At 38.5% G+C, this 22,030-nt stretch overlaps 1 protein-coding gene across 1 annotated transcript; it reads right to left on the reverse strand.

The window, feature by feature from the left end:
- Positions 1 to 1,668: 1,668 nt before the first annotated feature.
- LOC139742158 (cytochrome P450 2U1-like) lies at positions 1,669 to 20,583 on the reverse strand. Its single transcript, XM_071652727.1, has 7 exons — positions 20,285 to 20,583; positions 19,068 to 19,210; positions 18,159 to 18,462; positions 14,316 to 14,524; positions 4,131 to 4,312; positions 2,672 to 2,790; positions 1,669 to 2,070 (listed from the first exon to the last, which is right to left on the reverse strand). The coding sequence occupies exons 1-7, from the start codon at positions 20,460 to 20,462 to the stop codon at positions 1,889 to 1,891; spliced, it is 1,317 nt and encodes a 438-aa protein (XP_071508828.1). The 5' UTR covers positions 20,463 to 20,583; the 3' UTR covers positions 1,669 to 1,888.
- Between the last annotated feature and the right edge of the window lie 1,447 nt (positions 20,584 to 22,030).

Genomic DNA, 22,030 nt, shown 5'->3' on the forward strand with positions numbered 1-22,030 from the left:
TCATTCACCTTTTTTTTTTTTTTTTTAACTGTGTGGATTTTTTTTTTCATAATCATTCTTCATTTAACAAGTCATTTGTCTTTGCAGAGAGCATTCGTATGTTTCAGCATGGTTTGAGAGACATTGGGGTATTCGTCTTTGCACATAACCGGCGCCATGATTCGTCTCTCCACGCCATTCTTCTTGCAACTTTCTTTCGCTCTTTGCGAGAATTGTTTCTCCTGCGAAAAACGTTTCTCTTTTGACTGTCACTTCTCTTTTGAAACATATTCGTTTCTCTTTCATTTTAGGGCATGCGCACGCGCGCGTGAGCGAGAAATCTGCTGGCGTCAATCACTGTGCTGTCAATCAGTGAGCTCGACTCTTATAAAAAGAGGTTTAAGAGACTGAGTAACAGCAGTCTTTGTTATTCCCTTTGATCCCATGTTTAATACCTCCATGCAGATATATTTGAAGTATATACGGCTGTACCTAAACTGGGGCTGCCCAACAGATAGGAAGCCAAGTGATCCGTGTGTCATTGCATCATGACTACCGTAGTCACACTCTGAGGAAGATAGGTCTTTATGAATTCAAGGTAAATACGTCCCAGGAAATATGACTGGTACGTGCAGGTACAGACACGGAGATGTGCGAATAAAAATTGCGCAGAACTGATGAAAAACCATCAAAATTATTCGACTTTACATGATTTTACACTAATTAACATTATAAATGAATAGAGAACTATACTTGAAGATTATACCATATCAATTCGATTTGTCAGAAGTGATTGGAAAGATGATAAAATCGGCTTTTCAGTGAGGGTAAAACACTTTAAAATACTTTCACGACTACAGCTCAGATTTATATACACCTTGGCACATATTTCTGGACTGGATTTACTTTTGTTTCATATGCTTTATCATTAAGATAAATTTTATTTCATTTCATAAATAAACAAGCAAAATATAGCCGACATTATGTTAGTGTTAAAAAAAAAAGAATCTTCAGATTGATCATAAAGACAGCAGCATTGAAGGCAAAAATGCACCTGTGGAACTTCTTTGTACATCAATAGAAAACTGATAGCTGTTTAAATAATCATAGCCAGTAGGAACTCCTCTCTTATACATCTTTGGTCTGATTCACTGATCACTATCTTTCAGTGCAGTGCGTGCGATTCTCTACTCTTTGTATGGCGGTTTTTGTTCTTATTAGTGGTTATTGTCAACTCCCAGAAAAAAAAAGATGTCTATAGACATTGTTATAAACTAGTCATATAGCTACGTCACAAATCGTAATCCACCTCTCTCATACTTACTACAGAGTACATAGAATATGATCAAAGTAACGCATAAATAGTAGTGCATGACACCTCCGTATAGATGAACAATTCTTTTATTATACAAGATTGCATGCACACATTACAGCTTTGGTCTGAGATGGGCATAATTACATAATTATGAAAACTGCTTCCTATTACACGAAAATATTACTTTGCCGACGTCACAACCTGGCCTAAAAAGTGGGATTCCTTGTATCACCAACTCTTTCTGATGTGCATTATAATACAGCACAATGTTGATAAAGACTAAAACACATTCAATACAATTCAGTTATCAACATCAGCCATCCGAGTTATATTACCATGTACAGTATTACTATATACTCCCCTTACTCCCCTTCACCACACCCAGGAAATATACAATGTATCACTAAATGTCATCAAGTAAATTATAAAGGGATTACTACACAGTGCAAATGTGGTGTTATAAAAATCTATATAAAGAGCAAACCGCATGAGCGTATTTTTTCTGTTTGTGCCTCTTAGATAGCAAAGTGTGAGATAAAACTGGTTATCCGGTTTCCAAGCAGGACTTTCTGCATAATCAAGGATGTTATTGAATTAGTCATTCCAGGGATAAATCTGGATTCCAAACGGTGCTGGGTCGCGGGTCAAGTCCATGAAGCCCTCGAAGGAGACTGATTCGCCGGGCGGAAGTGAAAACTTGACCTGTTGCATGATGGTCGTGAAGAAGAGGAATAATTCCATCTTGGCCAGCTGCTCACCCATGCAGACACGTTTCCCTTGAAAGAACAAATAAAAGAGTATTGTCAATTATTAGAATAAAAACAAAATCAAATAAAACTTTCTTTCTCCTGTCAATATGCATGTAATGTGGCTTTAAATCGCAAATATATCATTGTGGCTTTAAATCGCAAATGTATCCTTAAATTAACGTATACACTTGTGGATTTGCTTTTAGATTGTGAGAGGTTGTTGACGTGTATGTGTGTGTGTGTGTGTGTGTGTGTGTATGTGTGTTTTTATTACGATATACGAGGATGTATGTGCACTTGATGTGATAAATATGAGTGAGTAAGGCTCTGTATTAATTCATGATCCCGGGACTTTAAAGATAGTTTCGAGCTTTGCAAAGTGATACAAGAGAGCCAAAAATGACCATCTCATTTACAAGCGAGAGACTTGAGAAACGCCATTCCATCCATTATCGCTGCAGAAGGCCGCAAACTGCAGCCATCAAAACGAAAGTTTTATCTCCATGTGTTGAAACGCCATGTTAAAACTCCTGTACACTGTCATCTAAACAAAGAGCATGGAGGGGGTACCGCCCATGGGAGGGGGGGGGGGGGAGGGGAGGGGAGCTAGGTCAATTCACATTTTTACCGGCAGAGAAGGGGAGGAAGCTCTTCGGTTGCTTGACGACAGTCCCATCATCCTCCAAGAATCTCTCAGGATTGAACTTATCTGGGTCAGTCCACACATCTGGATCACGATGCAGCGACCTTTATAAAAAATATTCATTAAAAATATCCAGAAATATTTTGTTATCTGCCAACCTGTGATGAGTCAGTGTGACTTTCTGTGCAATGAGAACTAAATAATATACATAATGTATATGTACACAAATGCAATCACGAAAAAGTTTGCACAGCATGAGGTACGAATATAATTTCATCCCGTACTTCAATTTCTTCACGTTTCAATTACACAGTAATGGGAAGAGAGGACATCACTACCATTGGTTTGTACATACACACACACTTACATACACAATGTTACAAAGTCATGCTCTTGATCGATGATTCAGTAAATTGCACGTGAAACTTCAACTTACCTAGAATTTGCTCGGAACGGATAAAAGAAAACGACGAGAAACAAATTCAATAATACACATAAGATTGTATCTTTATCGGGATGTTTTGTTGTACATAGATCTTGATCTTGTTTTTATGGATTTTTGACAATCACATTTCACGATACACAACCATAAATATACAGAAATCAATGTATCTTAGCGGAATCGCTTCCTGATCTCGAGAAACCACTATCACTGTGCCATATAAAGAAGAAAGATTTATATCCCAGGAAAAAAAATACAAGGAACAGAAATAAACAACTAGTTAGGCAAATAACTGAAGAATACAAATTCATGTTGCGCGGAAGCACAAAAAAAAAAAATACTTTCCGCAATGAATTCACTCAAAATGTGATAAGCACGTAGTTTTTTTATTTCACTTATGTTTGATAGTTTGTTTGATAGATACTTTATTTTCTGCAAATCAGTATACATAAGTTACATAATCATGAAGATGCAGGAAATATACAAAGTAAATTTAACGCAGAGTCGTTTGACTTGCATAAACCACGATACATATAAGTACATAATCATGAACATGTAGGAAATATATAAAATATATTTAACACAGTCTTTAGACTTGCATAAACAACGATATGAAAGAAATATAATATACAATATGCATGTCTATGCAGCAGTGATAAGAATAACATTTATAGTTAAGAAACGATTATGCGGAGGGCCGCCATTATAAGCATTGCTTGAAAAGATGGCCGGCCCGAGGAAAAGATAAGGACGTACTAGATTCGTAACAATATAAATTCTGCTGCGAAGGTAGCAGGGGAAAATAAACTCTAGTGTGTGATGGTAGTGGTGGTGAATGTGTGTGCAGGTGCTTGAAGGTGCACAATGGCAGATAGGCTGGAATTCAGAATAATAAAATTGGTTTACTGAAAGAGGGGACGATATGCGTTGTTGCTATCGGGAGACCAACATTAGTTGTATAATTTGTTTGTTTTTAGTTCGTATTTATGACAAAGAGCTTACCAAAGATTGAGCAGGACTTCTGTTCCCTCGGGAATGTTCTGACCGCCCGCCGAGGTATCTTTGACTGTCGTACGGGGCACGATTGGTGCCACGGATGCAAGCCGCTGGATCTCGAGCACTGTGGCTTCGGTGTAAGGAAGCTGCCCACGGTGTGACATGGATACCTGCTGGTCTCCAACGATCTATATACGTGGGATGAAATAAAGGCAATCCAAACAGATAATGAATACAGCTTAAGTCAAATCTGTTGCCGCTGGAGGATAACACTGTGGACGTGTGTACTATAATAACTATACAGCTTGATTGGAGGTTTGTTCGATGCAGAGGTAATCTTCACTACAATACTAACGTGTGTCACTCCCTTATATCTTCTTCATGTAGGTATGTTATATTGCAATTGCTGGCCATGCTGGCCAAATGATAATAATAATGATGATAATAACGATAATAATAGTCATCGTCATCTTAAAATCTCATGACACAAATAATCATCTTTATTAATACAGGTCATAAAACCTGTACTGTCAAGATTTGAGACAACGTATAATCATGATTATGTATATAAAAATACCTAGTAACCATAAAAATATCCATTCAGTGACGGTGGGAGAAAACAGTGTTTTCTAGCCAAGTCGGGGCCTAATTCTACCATAAGTTTCAATTCTGTCAAACAAGGGAACAACATTATGGTGCCACGCCCACGGAGATTCCTCGGTAACTAAGTCCATGTGGGAGTCACGTACACACTAAGAAAAAAAGGTTCAATAAGGGAGCTAGAAGGGTTGGAAGTCGCGAAAATGGGTGCAAACTACACGATTTGAGAAAATGGTGGAACTTTGCTTCTTATATGGTTCATTTTGGGTTCGATCTTGCCACGGTCATTGACGGTGCAATATTACGCCCCAAACTAGTCTCAAAACAAAGGCCATCCTATGGTGTTGCTCGGTACTAAAATGCAATATTACATATCCTTGTGCTGATATTATGAACATATATTTTTTGATATCAGGAAACTTAAATTTCTTTCATATTCTTTAATCATTCATCGAGAGTATATTTTCAAATTAAGTTGACTCCATGATGAAAGGGGTCTACTAAAAAAACAAAAGTAGAATACCTGATTGCTTGTCTGGTATTGACCAATCACATTGTACACATAACCTAGGAGGTTTAACAGATGAAGTTCCAACTGGATGTAATTATTCAAATAGTCGTCAGATTTCTTTTGCTGTACAAAACAATTCCACAGGTGCATTTGTGCCTTCGCCGATCGGGATTCAATGCCGCCGTCTCACTGAGCAATCTGAAGATTCATTTTGGACGTTTACATAATTTTGGCTATCTCTTGCTTAAAATGAAATCCTATACTTTAAGATAAAAGCATATAAAACAAAAGTCAATTCTGAACAGAAATATTATTGTGCAAAAGTGTTAATCAGAGCTGTTTCATGTGAAAGTGTTTAAACTGTACCCTGGATAGCCGGTTTATTTTATCACTTTTCCTCATGATTCTGACAAAGCAAACTGATATGAATCTTCAAATAGAATTCTCTATCAATAGAAACATCAGATTATTGCCCAGGCATGCCTATTAGAATAATGTTCGTTTTATTTCATTTTTTGAGCAATTTCTATTCGTGTATCCCCGTGTCTTTAACATTCACCTAACCTATTTATTATTGGTTGGGATGTCGAAACGTAATTACCATTACAAAGACATATCTTCCTGTTTGTGGTTCATTCTTGCTAAGGTGCACATTGAGCCCATAACAAGTCTCAAAGAAAGACCCATATGGTGTTGATCGACACTTGAATACAATATTGCATACCGTCGTGGTGCTACTATGTACATGTTTTTTTAAAGACATCATAAAACTTGATGTTCTCCCATAATTTCATAATCATTCATCGGAGCATTTTTAAATGAAGTTGAGTCTTTGATGAAAGGGCCTGCGAACAAGCTAACGAAGAATACTTGACTGCTCGTCTGGTATTGACCAATGGAAATGGAATATGTCACAGCATTCCCTGCATGCTTACTGTGCGATGATGGAATCAAACCCTACTACACGCTAAAGATTTTCGCTGCGACTCGATCTCGGGACAGAAAAAAAAAGTCAGTATTTTTTCAAGGCCCTCAAATCTGGAATTCCATCCACTCTAATGTGAAATGTCAGTTAAATGTAAGAAAACGGTACAAAGTTTTAAGGAAGCTTTCAAACGTATTTTACTTGAAAGGTTTTCTGGAAGTTACCAATATCATTTTACGAATTTATAAGAGACTAGCAAGATAGGGTGTGTTTGTGAAAATGACATCTTGTGTATTGCTAATATGCGCTGGTCCATGTTTTTGTCTGTGTATGCATGTGTGTGTATGTGTGAGTGTGTGTGTGTTTGTGTGTGTGTGTGTGCCGATGTTTTTCTCTGTATGATATACAATGTATTTACTTTTCCGGGATTAGTTTTAGATAAGGCCAATTGCCTTCTCACTCACCCCTTCACTTGATATCTTTTGCTGTTTGTTTGCTTTGTTTGTTTGTTTGTCACATTGTCATTTTATTCATATCATTGTTACATTTTATATATGCATATTTTATTAAGTGAACGTAAAGGAAATGATAAACTAAAATCATTTAGAGAGCAAACTCGCGGATGTAATTACAAGGGTGCAAACTACACGATTTCTTTGTAAGGGTTGATTCCCCCCCCCCTTTTTTTTTTCATGGATTCATGCACGGTAAAGCCTAAGGGTAAAATGCATGCACATGAAAAATGTAAGCACATGTTTCCGTGTCCTGGCAAACACCACATTTTAGAATGAATAAAGACTAGCTGTGATAATGGAATTTCTCATGAATAAATAATAAAGCATTAAAACCCTGGCTATTGTTCAACACCATTGTCAGGGTGTTAACCACATACTCCCATACACACCCATTGACCCCTGTGCAAAGTGAAAATTTTGTACAGAGGGTTGGAAATAGAGCAAAATCTGTAACCTTACTGTGAAATTGATCATGGATTTCATGAAACTGATTTGTGTTTTAAACCACCTCCAACGAAATTGTACACTATACAACTATCTCCCATATCAATGATAGTGTTATCTGATATATAGTTACTGAATTATTAAGAATCAAAAGTGGATTTTTTTTTAAACGCCTATTAATCCATAGAATACATTCGATGCAAAATAATGACATGGATGTTTCCTAGAGTGTCAATTCACGGACCCAGTAGTTTGGTCACCTGGTGTGGGCATGTTCATTCTTTTCTTGAACATGATTTATGAATTCAATGAATTGTTGAGTCGTGCGAACTTATGTGCACATAAGTTGACTCCCAGATGGCTCTTTGTACAGCTCGTTCATGCGTGTTTGAGCTGAGCATCTAACGCAAATTCCATTTCCATAGCAGATCAGCTCTTCTGAGGCTCTTCGTAGCGGCTTACTGCAACTCTGACTTCAAAATTATTTTGTCCACTTCATAATATCAAGACCCCGCAGATTCCTACCACGTGGAAAATGGTGAGTTAAAACATCATCGTAAAGCATGATTTGAAATATCCACAATGTTCTCGACCAAGGCCTTACTCTCGATATTACCCTTCATCAAATTTCTTGTATCTGTTATGTTTTTGGTTGTATAGCCATGTCTTATAATGTAGGTTTGCAGGCAGTAATATTGAAATGTTCATTTTAGAGTACTGTTAAAACTGGCTAGTTTTATGCGTGCTGTTTTCTGTTCTATTTTGTTTTGTTTCGTAACCATTCTGTGGAATTAGAGCAGCTTTAGCGATAAAATGTCTTGCTAAAGACGTCATGGCATTCCGATTTCCGATTTCCGATTCATTTATTGTTCATTTAGGAAATTCTTTTTGTTGGTACATGGGCGTGCACATAGGAATATCTACATACATGCATAAACTCACATATATTCATGTACATGTACACATTATAAATGTTACAATTTTCACTACATACACAATTATACAAGCATAATTTATACTCACAATACAGTGAACACATACATAATCACAAATTTCAAGTAATTCTTTATATTTACCGATTAACAACAAAACAAAATAGTTAAGAAAACGTGGAATCGGATATTCCTATATAGGAAGTGTATCCTTAACATAACCTTTACGCCACCTCCCCCCCCCCCCCCCCCCCACGCACACAAACACACATCCCCAAGGATAATACATCGCGTCGTGCCATACCACTTTTGATTAATAACGAATAAAAGGAACGGAACTGAAGTTGATGAATAATTGTTGATAAACTTATGGATAAATAGACTAGTGTACTAACTAAACTTATAATGGCAAACATTGCACGCTCATTTTTATGCTGGGATAATTCTCTGTAGTCAGGTAGTGTTAGTGGTGGACTTGGGTACACCCTGTATGCAGCAGGGCAGCGCATAAGAATTGAACTATACATTAAGCTGCCATGGAGAGAGTTATGTAGTCACATTTACATAAGTTAGCTCTTCTGCAAAATTATTACACACGCATGAACAGTGGCCTTGAACTCATGACACTTGATTTTCCTTTTCAGGTATTCAAGCAAGATACAATAATTTGCGCGCATTCTCCTGATCACGTAAACTGATATGCAATTCTGAAGGACAGAGTGATTCCTCGACAGAATATGTAAGTTTCATTAATGGATTAATCCGTAATACATGTACACTTGTATATGTATTTTCAGGTTATTGATTCATCTAGATTTTCAGCATGTGATATCCGTGAAGTATATTAAATTAAAGCGTATTATTACACATGAACGCAGTTTTATCAGTTACTATAACGTAGCCACCATTTAGTGGGTTGCGGAAAATTTGATAAGACTATAGTGCAATTTTTGATACCATCTATAATCGAGAGATATGTTACTCAAGTGGACCATTGCGATCATTCATTCTTGCCTTTTCCGTTCTACGTCTTCTCAGTTTTTTTGGACTTTTTCCTGAAAACTCCATGATGGATTGTAACTCATACAGGCAGCATCTCTACCCCGCAAGAATCTTCATTTTTTTTCATTTTTTATTTATTTATTTATTTATATATTATTTATTTTATTTTATTTTATTTATAATTATTATTTATTTATTTATTTATTTATTTATGTATTTTTTTTTTTTTTGGGGGGGGGGGTAATCTTCTTTCTTGTAACCAGTATTATTCCATCTGCTTTGTGACTAGAAATATAAGAGGAATATTTCTTTGCAACATTATCATGTTTTACTTATATGACAAAGAGCTGAAATGAATCTATCCGACCGGATTTGTTTAGAAACCAATATCAAAGCTTAAAGGGATGGTATAGTATTGGTGGAGGTGAGGATTTGGGCTTTTAACTTTTTGTGATATACCAAGAACCTACTTATGAAATAATAGAGAGTATGCCATTCTAAGAGGAATTCTAAAGATTATTTGATGAAAATTGGTTTTTAAATGGATGAGCCATCCAAAAACAAAATAAAACGCAGCGATCGCGATAAAAAGTGAATCCTGTATTATATTTTTATTGCTCTGTTTTGGATATCGCAGCTATTTCAAAACCATTTCTCATTATTTCAGCAAAAGACGTTAGAAACCTGAAGTAGATCTATGCAATCAATTTAATTTTCCATTTTCTGGTCAATGGTCATAGTTGCAACCTTTTAGTTTATGTAAGCAACAAAACCGCCTATAGTGTAAACGACCTATTTCCTTCGAAATTTTATTCAGTCATTATTTATTCATGCCAAAATCTCTTTCAGAACCTGGCAGGACTAAATCCCACAATCTTCACTGTGAATGCTGCGCACTATTTGGCTGGATGGTTGTGATATCTGCCCGAATTCCTGTATACAATCGTGTCTTCCTTCGCTACAATGTTTCCGGCCTTCTGTGCTCTGTGGCTTTCAGTATCCCAGACAAGGCAGAAACACCCGATGCATACTTCAGCAGTACATTGCAAGCCTTGATCTGAACAGGCAACTATCACGAAGAAAAACCTACGGCATTTCATTAACAATATTGTTCAATAATTGTCTTGATATAGTTTACCAGCCTAAAGTTTTCATGGTGTATACTTTTACAAGGAATTGTCACCAGAGAAATGATGTTGTTCAGCTTGTCCCTCCGTTCGTACATCAGTCTGTTATCAATTATGGCAACGTTGTATCACGACGGGAAATGAAACGAAAAGTACAAGTGGACAAGTTAATGCAGGGAGATTACTTTAGCAGTTGAACACATCGTCACAAATTGAGGAATATCGGAAAATCCGTTGAAGAGCTATATATACACATATATTTAGAGTTTCAGTGCCGCCATTACGAGATGAGAAAGCTACGTCTTTGACGTCAACCATGGAAAATTATATAAAGAAATGTAAAGAAAATAGGCATAGTTTCACGTTTCTAGCATTACAAAAGGAGCACTTGATTTTCTTCTTCCAGAAGGGGGTGGGGGTAATATTACCCTTAACATTATGGCAACGACAAATAAGTGGAGGCAATTTGTACTTTTCATTTAGAATCAGATTTTATGGAATTCCCTTGATATTTTCTTCATATACGTTTCCATACATGAAAGTGACACTGAAACTTAAAAAATGCATAACTTCCACTGGATCATACGATTTTCCATGTTCACTTATGTGTTCTTATGATATTGCTCCAATCCACGGGTACATTTGGGTTTCATTCCCCTTTAAGTACTGTTTGAGGTATCCAAATGAAACTTTGCATATGTATGTACGATTGGATGAAGTTACTTCTACCACCTTGTGGGTGCCAGCGTTCAAGGTCAAATATTGTAGGTCATTGTCAAATTCTACAATGTCATTTCGTGCTCTTTCTTTGTATCTCACCTTGTAAGCACTGTCGACATAGTATTGTAGTGTTCTTTTAATAACTTTCCACACTTTTGAGCTATATGACCACCAAATTCACTCCCCAGAACATCTAAAGATGGCTGTCAAGTGTTGATATTGGTGAAGTCCGACTCCGTCAACAGTCAAAAAGTCAATGAGCTTACATTTGAAAATCAGTGTAATCACAAATTCGATATGTGGGCAAGACATCACTTCGCTTTTACCTTGTTAGATGGTGAATATTTGTGAAGCTTCCGTTTCTAATTCATACAGCATCAGCATACCTTATGTCGGAGAATAGTAGTAAAGAAGATTAGATACTTTGGCAACAGCGTGTAAAATTCGCAAAATTTTATTTTGTGCCTTATTTGCTGAACAAACGTCGTAGGAGGACTACAACCTGCCTGGCAGTATGGCGGAACAATTACTCTATTATTAGCGTCATAGAATAAATGACAATGATGTAGTTCTGAAGCATGCTATTCATTAGATACTTTTGCAATGACTCCATGTATACTTTTAATCGAACTAGGTATATAATCATCAATGTCTTGTACTTGAATAACGACAGAATGATTTCGGTGAGGAAAGTTTTCTGTCACGTCATTTAGGAATAAGGGAACGTGTCAATATTATGCTATTTGTTCCATAGTTATTTCTGAAGTGGTTAAATGTATTTTCCTTAAAAAAAAAATCATTTTATATATACCTACGTTGCATCCAGATGCCTATTCGTTGAAAAATATGGGCAATGTATTCAAAGGACAAAGATCATACACTAATGGGCCTAGGGTATACAACATTTCACTCGTTGTTGTTGTTTTGCTTTGTTTTGTTTTGTGTTTGTTTGTCTTTTTTGGGGGGGGGGGACACGGTTCAAAGTGTCCTGAAACCTTGTATAATACATGCATTTAGTCATGTATGATGCCAAACTGTTCCCGCTCATACAAATGCAGCCGTTTCAAGGAAATAACATAAGATTATTCTTATACTCCATGATGTGGTAATGCTTAAGTGGTTCATAAGAGTCCAGTGAAACTGTGCACAGAACAAAAAGTGGATTTGACAAGGGTATACGATATCCGCAATTTACTCTTTGACGGGGTCTATCATCCGATTAATATGTATAAGCACGGTAGTCCCCTATTCGGAAACTACAAGTTAGATAAGCTGCAATCATTTTGCACGCGACCATGGCGTTACAGCCAAAGGTGATCTGCAAATCCCTGTGTGCCTACAGAGGATTGGAAAACGTAACAACTTTCTATGTATAGAACAACGAAACAGAAACTGGTGCATGTATTATTCTCAGTCACTTTGTTAGTCATTATGATGATTTGCTCATTGCAGTTCCGGAATCTCAGCTCGAGGGACTCGAATTGATCACCCAAAACAAAATCTGAATACATAACCATGATAACTTCGATTCTACCTAGTCTCCATTGGTAGCCCATAGGGGCTGGTATCAAGTTCGATTTCATATTATAATTATACCTTGTATTTAGATGTTTTCATCGAAATGCCCGTATACCTGAATATGGTATGCGTATGTCAGTTAAGTATCTAAACCATAATAAATTGTAGTCGTAATCTAAGTGCCAAGAATCTCATGATTTGAATAAGTGTGAACACCAAGACATGTCGTGATAAGGACTGTAAGACAATTGGCATCGTCATTATAAAACAAACTCCTAACTGTAAGACAATGTCATGTTTTAAATTTTAGATAAATTCATGTCTATGCTGGAAACATATCTTTTTGATGATTCATGATGACGTCACTGTTACATTAATATTGTACGCATGGAAATATGTAGGCCTATTCGTTTAAATGCATACAAACAACTTGTTAAATCCTCTTACATTTTTTCTTTTTTTTTTTAGATATGGTGCATACTTTAGAAATGTACGTAGCATGCTTTTGTTTTTTGAGGCTTTGTGTACTGGCAAAAAGCATATCTTATTCTTATAGATTATGTGAATAAGTACGTATTCAAGTACGTTTTGAATAAAACGTATCCAGACAAATGTATATCATATTTTTACCTCTTCCTTCATGCAGATGTATGCTCTTGCCTAGAGAGTTTGTTTGATAGATATTGATAGTGCTCACCTCACTGGAAAGGTAATTGGGTAAATATTTGGTTTTAGTATGTCATTCAAACACAACTATAAGTTAACTTCTACATTAACATTTCAAAACTCACAAATTCCACGCACACATTTCATGATTCACAGGATCCAAATTACACCAATCTTATTTACTTTGCAGAGTGCAACAACAGCATAAGTTTGATATACTGAGCAAACAGGCTTGCATTAGTTCGCACTATTCAAGGTTTAAAGTAGTTAAGAAACCAAATTGTACCTTGTTATGTGATGCTAAGTATATTTACCTTATAGGTATAATGTTGCAAATATGTGGTGCTTATTTCATCCATAACTGCTGCAAAATTGCTTCTTTAAAGGAGCCAAGGCAGTGTCACTGCCTGTTCCACTAGAGACGTAATATTGCCCAGTAATCTCAAGGTTCACTTGAGGTTATACTGGGCAACATTGCGCCTCTAAAGGCGTAGACAGTGACACTGACTGGCTCCTTTAAAGAAGCAATTTTGCTGCAGTCATGGATCAAATAATCACCACATAGGTGCAACATTATACCTCTATATATATGGCACAAAATCGCACCCTCAAAAGAGGCTACAATCTTGGAACTTAGGGTGCTTCTTTGCACCCTCACGAAAGGTGTAAAGTTGCACCAAAAGTAGAGGCAAGAGAGGGTGCAAAGTTGCGCCGAAAATTAAAGGGAGAAAGATCGCACCCTCAAGAAAGGTGCAACTCGGCACCAATTAGTGTGGGTGGAAAGATGCACCCTCAAGAAAAGGGTGCAACTTAGCACCACTTAGTGTGGGTGGAAATATGCACCCAAGGGAACCACTTCGCACCCTCAATAAAGGGTGCAATGTTGCACCTTCTTTGGCGGTGCAAAGGTGCACCCACAGGTTGCAAAGTTATACCCTTGCGCAAGGTACCACTTTTGCACCCATTTCTCGAGGGTGCAAGATAACACCCATAGGGAGCCACCAGTGTGACATCACTTTGCACCCTTAAAAGGTGCAAGAATGAATCATTTTTTCTTAGTGTGTAGCTCATCTCAATCATTCTCCTCTAATTTCTGTTTTAAAAAAAGGAACAACATTATTGTGCCACGCCCACGAAGATTGCTGGTCGCACTGTCCTGTGGTAGCCACATAGCTCCATTTCACTCATTCCCGGACCCTTCACCCCCTTCCTCTCCCCCACCCGATCCTACCTTTTTTATCTCGTCATGCACTTTCTGCTGGATGTCAGTATGGACGGCAAGATACTTGATGGCCCAGGAGAGAGTGAGGGAGATGGTGTCCGTTCCCGCCAAGAACAGGTCCAGCAGGTCGTAGTGGAGAGCCTCGATGGTAAACGTGTCAGGGTCCGACTTCCGGTGCACCAGGTAGGCATCGAGGAAATCGTGGATTTCCGGTTCACCTGAAGAATTGAATATAACATAATATATAGAAAAATTATGACTACGAGAGCAATGATGATTACAAGAATGATATACACGAACAAGTAGGTATGATAATTAATATGAATGAATAGTGATGATAACTATGATGACGATGATCATACAATGATATTACAATAATGGTGATTAACAGTCATAAACATAATACAATTATTCACGGTTATCTCTATAATCATTTCAATTATCTTCATTGTCTTTATTGCCGACATTATGACTATAAGTAGTAGTTTTACTACTGCTATGATCATTGCTATAATTTGGATCAAAGATTTGTCTTCCATTGATTGGTTAAAAGAGCTTCACGTGATTATAGGTATTTTGAACTATTTTAGAGTGTTGGTGTGTTTGACACTCCATGAAGTAATATTTGCAAAATGACGTCACTTTTATGACGACATTTTGCAAATAGTATACTATTTGCAAAATGATGTCACAATCACCCTTCTTCACAATCAAGTGTACCAGTCCGCTTCCGGTCCCGAATTCTAGTGTTCAGGTTTGCAGCGGCCATACGAGCGCTTGGATACATGCGACGGGCAACTCTGGCGGTGCCACGGCTACTACGTTTTTCAATTTCCGATCTCTCGCACTGTTGCGTATTGCAGGCGCTGCGCTGCCATCGCAGTGCGGCTAAGCCTATATAATGATTTTCACTTTTTATTCAAATTTTTGATCCAAAATATAAAACAAATATACTTTGCCTAGTTTCGAGTTTCTTGTTAAAACTATGGGCCTCGGTGACTCCAAACTAGTACTATTCACTGAGGGGCTGCGCCCCTCAGTGAATAGTACTAGTTTGGAGTCACCGAGGGTGCACGTCACGAGACCGACACCCACGAGTCATACAGCCCACAAGTTATACAGCTCACAAGTCATACAGCCCACGAGTCATACAGCTCACAAGTCATACAGCCCACCAGTTATACAGCCCACGAGTTCGACACTGAGTAAATAAAGCCCACGAGTTCGACATCAAGTAAAATAAGCCCAGGAGTTATACGGCTCACGAGACCGACACTACGCACAAAAGGCTCATGAGACCGACAGTAAGCAAACAAAGCCCACGAGACCGACACTACACTTAAATGGTCCACGAGACCGACGCTACGCATACAAGGCTCACGAGACCGACATTACGCAAAAGAGGTTCACGAGACCGACACTAAGCAAAGAAGGCCCACGAGACCGACAGGATGAACAGCGCCACCTATAGACCAATAAATTGTATAGGGTGTCCTGATAATAGCATAGGAAGATATGAGAGATGGAAAAGAAGAGTTGCCATCTCCGGCAGGGTGTTACCCCATCGGTTGCCCCCCCCCCCCCCCCCCCCCCCCGAAATGATCAGGATCTTTAATTGTGTTTGCATGGGTGTGTGTTTGTGAAGAAAAAAAAAATGAACAAAGTACAGTAAAAGTGTGTAACAGATCTTTCCACAATAAACCTGCGAGGGTGTTGATTCAGTATTAATAAAAAATAAAAAAATAACGTAATCGTCTATTAATGTAGCGTTAGGAATTCGGAAAAAACCAGATGCATCCATGAAAACAGCTATTGTACTTCACGATAAAATGTACTGTTCGGAGGCGAATAACACAAGCACAAAATTGAGCTGAATCTCTGTGATGTAAAACGTTTTAATCAATAGAATTGCATTATAGTTACAGAGAAAATTACAAATAGATCTTACTGCAAAACGTCAAAGCAGGAGGGTAGAATATCTAAAATAGAATAAGTAACTAGTGAATCGGGAAAGAGAAGAGGTAAAATTTATTTCTTGTCCATCTTCTAGCTAAAAACTGGGAAAGCCTATTAGAAATAGCACGATGGCATTATCAAAGCCCTAAAATTAATCCATACATCGTTATTGTCCTCTTTTAAATTCATTTGTGTTTTTTTTTTGTCTCTTTTTGGGGGATTAAGAATACTAATTCTTCTATTTATTTCTTTTTTTGGGGGTGGGGGCATGAAGAATACAATTCAATTTTTCTACTTGATAACAATGTCGCTCCCTGACACACTTTCCCCCCTCCCTAGAAGTATGTAGAAATACATATTTGATGACGGTCATAATTATGTAGATGGTCACCATCTTTCAATTGATAGGGTTACGAAATTACACCCGCCAGTATGTTATTTTTCCGTTCATGGAACACCCTGTACAGGTGATTGACATGTAGATGGCGCTGTTTATCCTGTCGGTCTCGTGGGCCTTCTTTGCCTACTGTCGGTCTCGTGGGCTTTCTTTGCTTAGTGTCGGTCTCGTGAGCCTTTATTGCTTAGTGTCGGTCTCGTGGGCCTTTTTTGCCTACTGTCGGTCTCGTGGGCTTTCTTTGCTTAGTGTCGGTCTCATGAGCCTTTATTGCTTAGTGTCGGTCTCGTGGGCTATGTTTGCTTAGTGTCGGTCTCATGAGCCTTTAGTGCGTAGTGTCGAACTCATGGGCTGTATGACTCCTGAGCCGTATAACTCGTGGGCTGTATGACTCATGGACCTATTATTGATGTCGGTCTCGTGGACCGTATGACTCGTGGGTGTCGGTCTCGTGGGATGCCCCCGTCACCTCTGCCCATAGTTTTAACAAGAAACTCTCAAGGCCAAGTATATTTGTATACTATAATTGCAATCATTTTGATATTGGTAATTGTCAATCATCGAGGATGATCTTTAGTAGGGAAAACGTTCATAGATAATTCATATGAATGAATATACAACGACAATGAGCAATAATTTATAAACACATTTTTCTTCTATGAAGATATAAGAGTCTACGTCTTGACGTATATACACGTTTAAGTCAAGCGCTTTTACGGTTTATTGTCATCAACAGGCGATTAATGTGCTCATTAGCGGAATACCTTCTTCATAAAAAAAAAAGGTTTGTCGTGATTCATCAAAACATAAAAGATTAAGAATACTTGACCAGTAAATAAGACGAGGTGAAGGAAAGAGTATTGTGACGTCATTATCCAGCAGATAATGCGATAGCCTTGTTTCAATACGTGCCTCCAGGAGGCATCCTGTTTTGTTTCGTGATAGCTTGGCTCAGGGAGGTGGGAAGAGATTCCCATCTCCCTGCTTAGGCTATATAATGATGCTTCATTTCACAGCTATCCTTGAAACCAGCCTCCCTTTCTCCCTTTCTATTTAGATAACCTCTCCTTCAATAGTCTAGCTCCTCCAAAATGTCCTCTCAAAAGATAAGTGTTTGGGTGATGTGGTTCACTGACTATGTTTGGTATCTTTTAAGAGTCACTTGAAGCGAAAGAAGGGGATCGTCCGTAATTGTCCGAATACCTGGGCGCCGCCGTGTTTGCAATGACCCGCTGCAAGGGACTATTTTACCTTGTTTACACCACACACTTCGCGAGAAGTGAGGTGGAACGCAGCCACTCCCGACATGGGAGACCTCGGTTCTATTTTCCGTCAGAGGGATAGAGTGTGCTAGCTTAATCCCAATCACAGAGAGAGCATTATGATATACACTACCTTTGGTTCCAGGATATCCTATCTTCACTATGAGGAAATAATCATAACGCTGAAATTATTTATCCAGCAGGTCGCTCGGGCGTGGTTACTCGGAGTCACGTACTCACCCGTCGCCGCGTCCAACCTCGCCTGGTGACTCTCGATCTGTTCGTTGAAGATCTTCTTCACTATCTCCCATGACGAGAGCAAATCCCGCCATTTCTTGGAGAATTGCATGATCGGCCAGGCGGACGGCACGAGTGTCAACAAGGCTCCCTCGTTGCCAACCATGAGGTGGCGGACGTTTTCCATGAGCTCGCTGGCCGAGTCTGACCCATGTTCCTCTCGCCTCTTCATGACAAGGGTGCAAATTACGTTGGAAGAAGTCACCCCGAGGGCTGTCCGAGGATCTATCACTGAACCTCCGGTGCTCTGTGGAAGAAATATGGGGGAGGGGTTGGAGTTAATTCCACTGTAACGATGGTGTTTCATGAAAATTAATTGATGTCAACAAACCTTACTCAAATAAAAGTCACTCCATAAAGCATAATCTTTACTGATCTTGTCTTTAAAGTAAAATCAAACGAGGTCATTCGTGATTCCTCTCTCCCCCACACCCTGTACATGCAGTATTTTTTTCTGTTTCTGTGTATAATTTCTTGAGGATAGCTAGTTTTAAACAGCTTTGTCGCGATGAAAGGGCTGTCATTTCATCAAGAATCATTACACATGCTTATAGTGACGGCCCCTGCGACGTGGAACATGTCACGGAAGAGAAAATGGCACGATCTATTTTGATTTGTTTCTACCTAATATATTCCGTTTGTTTTTAAAACTTGCCATTCCGTCCCTTTTGTCTTTGAACTTTCATTTGTACAGCGTATTCTTGGAAAAAATAAATTGTAGAAATAAATTGGAGCTGATAATGCGGAGGTAACGACTAGAAAGTCTGCATGAATAACGGAAGCGATGATGAATATGCATAGCAAAATAATATACCCCCTCCCTACTCCAAATAAAGGGTAATGAACTACAACCTTGAAGTACTTGACGAGGTGGTTGACTTCTTCCTGGATGAGTGGTTCAAGGGACACCTTTCCAAATCCCATACCTCTCAGGGTGGTGTGAGCGAACTTACGGTGCTGTTTCCACATCTCGTCAGCTCGACTGTCGAAAATACCTGGAAAATATCCATTCAGAATATATGTATACACGTAGGCACTAATATTTCCGCATTTACAGAATCCCCTTGTATATTTGAGGTAAATTACCCTTTGATATCAGGACAGCAAATGACTGCATAATTCACGTCAGCGAATACCTGCAGGTATATGGCTTTAAAATACTATAAGTAGACCGAACTGCGACTAAGCTCACTACGAAAATCAAACATAATAATTGTATTCAATATCGAATTGAGGTATAAACCAAGCTAGGTATAACCTTTTTTTTTTCTTTCACATTTATACATGAGTTTTTAATATATTATAAAGGTATACCTCTCTAGTTCTACTTAAAGATGAAGTTTGGCTGAATTTGACCCGAGAAAATAAACTAACTTTGGTCATAAACACTAGCCGTAATTTTGCAATCCCTGTCGCGGCGCAGCTATAGCAAGCTATTCTAAATTACAAATTCAATGCACATCTATCAAGAACTGCAACAGAGCAGCGCGACTTAATTTTCCCTTTATGTAATTTCTGGATGAGAAAAAAAATCATGAAAACAATGTAGGCCTACACATCCACCAATTTTGGTGGCTTTGACATCTATTTCTCGTGGAATTTCTGGAGGGGAGACCTCTGAATTGTCGAGCATATTGCTGTAGGTACCGATACAATATGGTCGTGATAGCCACAGCCTCATACTCAGTGATAGCTCCTAATTTTACTATCACAACTACAGTGTACAACCATTTAGCAATTAACTAAACATTCTTGTTAGTTCAGTTGCAAACTACTATACTACTACTACTACTACTACTGCTACTACTATACTTGTATACTACCATATTATGGTCGATGCACGACTCTTGCCAATAACATACATTTTGCACTACATGCATATATCATTACTTTACATCTATCTCAGTATTGTATGATACAGTACTGGATATGGTGCATATTATGGTGTCGATCGAGTAGTGAACATACATGTACTATGTATATATTCACCGCTATGATTATCATTACCATGCACACATACTAGCTACTTTATACTTCTGACTATCTTCGTGCAGCTTGGAGTCACCTACCAAGTCGTTTGGTGTTGAATGACTTGTAGATGATCGACTCCGCTCGGTCACCGAAATCGTTTCCCGCTCTCACCGTCACCTCTTTGATCTCTTCCCATCCGTTGACGATCACAGCTGGTCTGCTTCCGAGATAGAGCGTGTACACGGGTCCGTACTCTTTTCCAAGCTCATTCAGCATGTTGAGAAAGGCGTCGTTTTCTGGAAACGACAACAGGTTCCCAAAGAAAGGCAGAGGTCGAGGACCCTTCGGTAGTCGACCTCTTGCCCTGGGCTTTAAGATGGCCCAAATGACCACTAGAGTGAGGCTGAACAGACATAACGTGTCCAGTTTGACTCGAGGAAGGTTGGAGTCTCCATGTTGCGTATACGTGAGACGACCTTTGGCTGGTTATATTTGTTGCGCTATCACAGGCGGCTCTTCCGAAATGACGCTCCGGCGGGTCGGTGGACAACCAATTAGTACAATGTACTCGGTATAAAGCAGAGCCAAGATATGTTGATCTTTCATGCGCATGCCTTCTCCAGGAGCCAGCCAGCTAGCTGAATGGTTATCTAACCATGGAGACTACACGGCCCAGTGCATTTATTCAAATAAAGTGCGTTTTGCAGCTTTTGCTCTCTTGCACTGCAGAGGAAAATATCGAGCTATCGAACGGATTACAGAATGGATGCAGGCATTGGAGTTGCTGAAAGGATACCTTTAAAAGCAGGCAGAGAGAAACATTTTACCATATATTGACGAGTTTTTTATAATTGTCTCAGAAATCCATTTTCCCTCTTTAAATAGCAGTTGTGACGTCCGATGACGTTGATGGCTATATATATAGTGATGTAATAATGGTAATGGTAATTATGATGATAATTGTGCATTATAGTATTGCGCAGTTTCTATAGGAATTTTGTCAACTGCGGCGCATAATCTGAGAGAGAAACGGATTAACAAATGCATAACATAAATTAATTCTTGACTGGAAATCTAAAGGGTGTAATGGGATTCAGAAACTGAACGGACCGATAACAGCAGCAATCATAATGATGATTATATATTGTTCTGTACTGCTGTATTTATACTTAACTACAATTATAAGGATGATGATAATTATGATTAGCAAATTATGCTACGACTAATAAAGTTGGATATGCTGATAATCATCAACCCATCAGATCTACAATAATTTGTAATGCCAGATATAAGAATTAATATATATATATACTATATATATATATATATATATTGTGTTTGCATTGGTATACGGATATATATATTTTGGTGTGCGGATGTGTGATAGCTAGTATACTTGGGTGACCCGCACCTCGTCATAGTTAATGTTTGCCCATATTTTAATCACATTTCGCCACTGAAATTTTTTGAAATCCAACTCACATACAGGAAAAATGCTGAAAATTCCAATGGAATCACAAGTTCACTGATCGATATTGAAAATTTGCAGCTATCGTCGTCGAACGCGAACGATGCGAAAAAGTTGCGCGCTAAGGAAGGGGCCCGCAACTCGTCACCCGCTCTCCCATAGACTTAGCACGTAAAAGACCTGTGCGGGTGACAGTGATGTTCCCATAGACATACACGTAAAAGATGCGTGCGGGTGACTTTAAGACGTATTCCTATAGCCCTATGAAATGTGCAGGGTCCCTTGGGTATAGATTTCACGTACTTCTTCCCTTTACGTGTCATCGAATTTTACGAGCATTATACGATGACTCTATGCATTGTGCAGCCCCATTGAC

This window comes from Diadema antillarum, unplaced genomic scaffold (genome assembly GCF_040938485.1).
Source record: "Diadema antillarum isolate AM-2024a unplaced genomic scaffold, OU_Dant_1.0 seq00000981_RagTag, whole genome shotgun sequence".
Taxonomy (NCBI): domain Eukaryota; kingdom Metazoa; phylum Echinodermata; class Echinoidea; order Diadematoida; family Diadematidae; genus Diadema; species Diadema antillarum.

Coding starts and splice junctions, on each gene's coding strand:
- LOC139742158 (XM_071652727.1), bottom strand. CDS start 20,462: ATGCTGAATGAGCTTGGAAAAGAGTACGGACCCGTGTACACGCTCTAT. Junction 14,525..18,158: donor GAGGTTGGACGCGGCGACGG/GTGAGTACGTGA, acceptor TCAATTCTTCAG/GTGAACCGGAAATCCACGAT. Junction 2,791..4,130: donor GAAGTCCTGCTCAATCTTTG/GTAAGCTCTTTG, acceptor TTTTTTATAAAG/GTCGCTGCATCGTGATCCAG.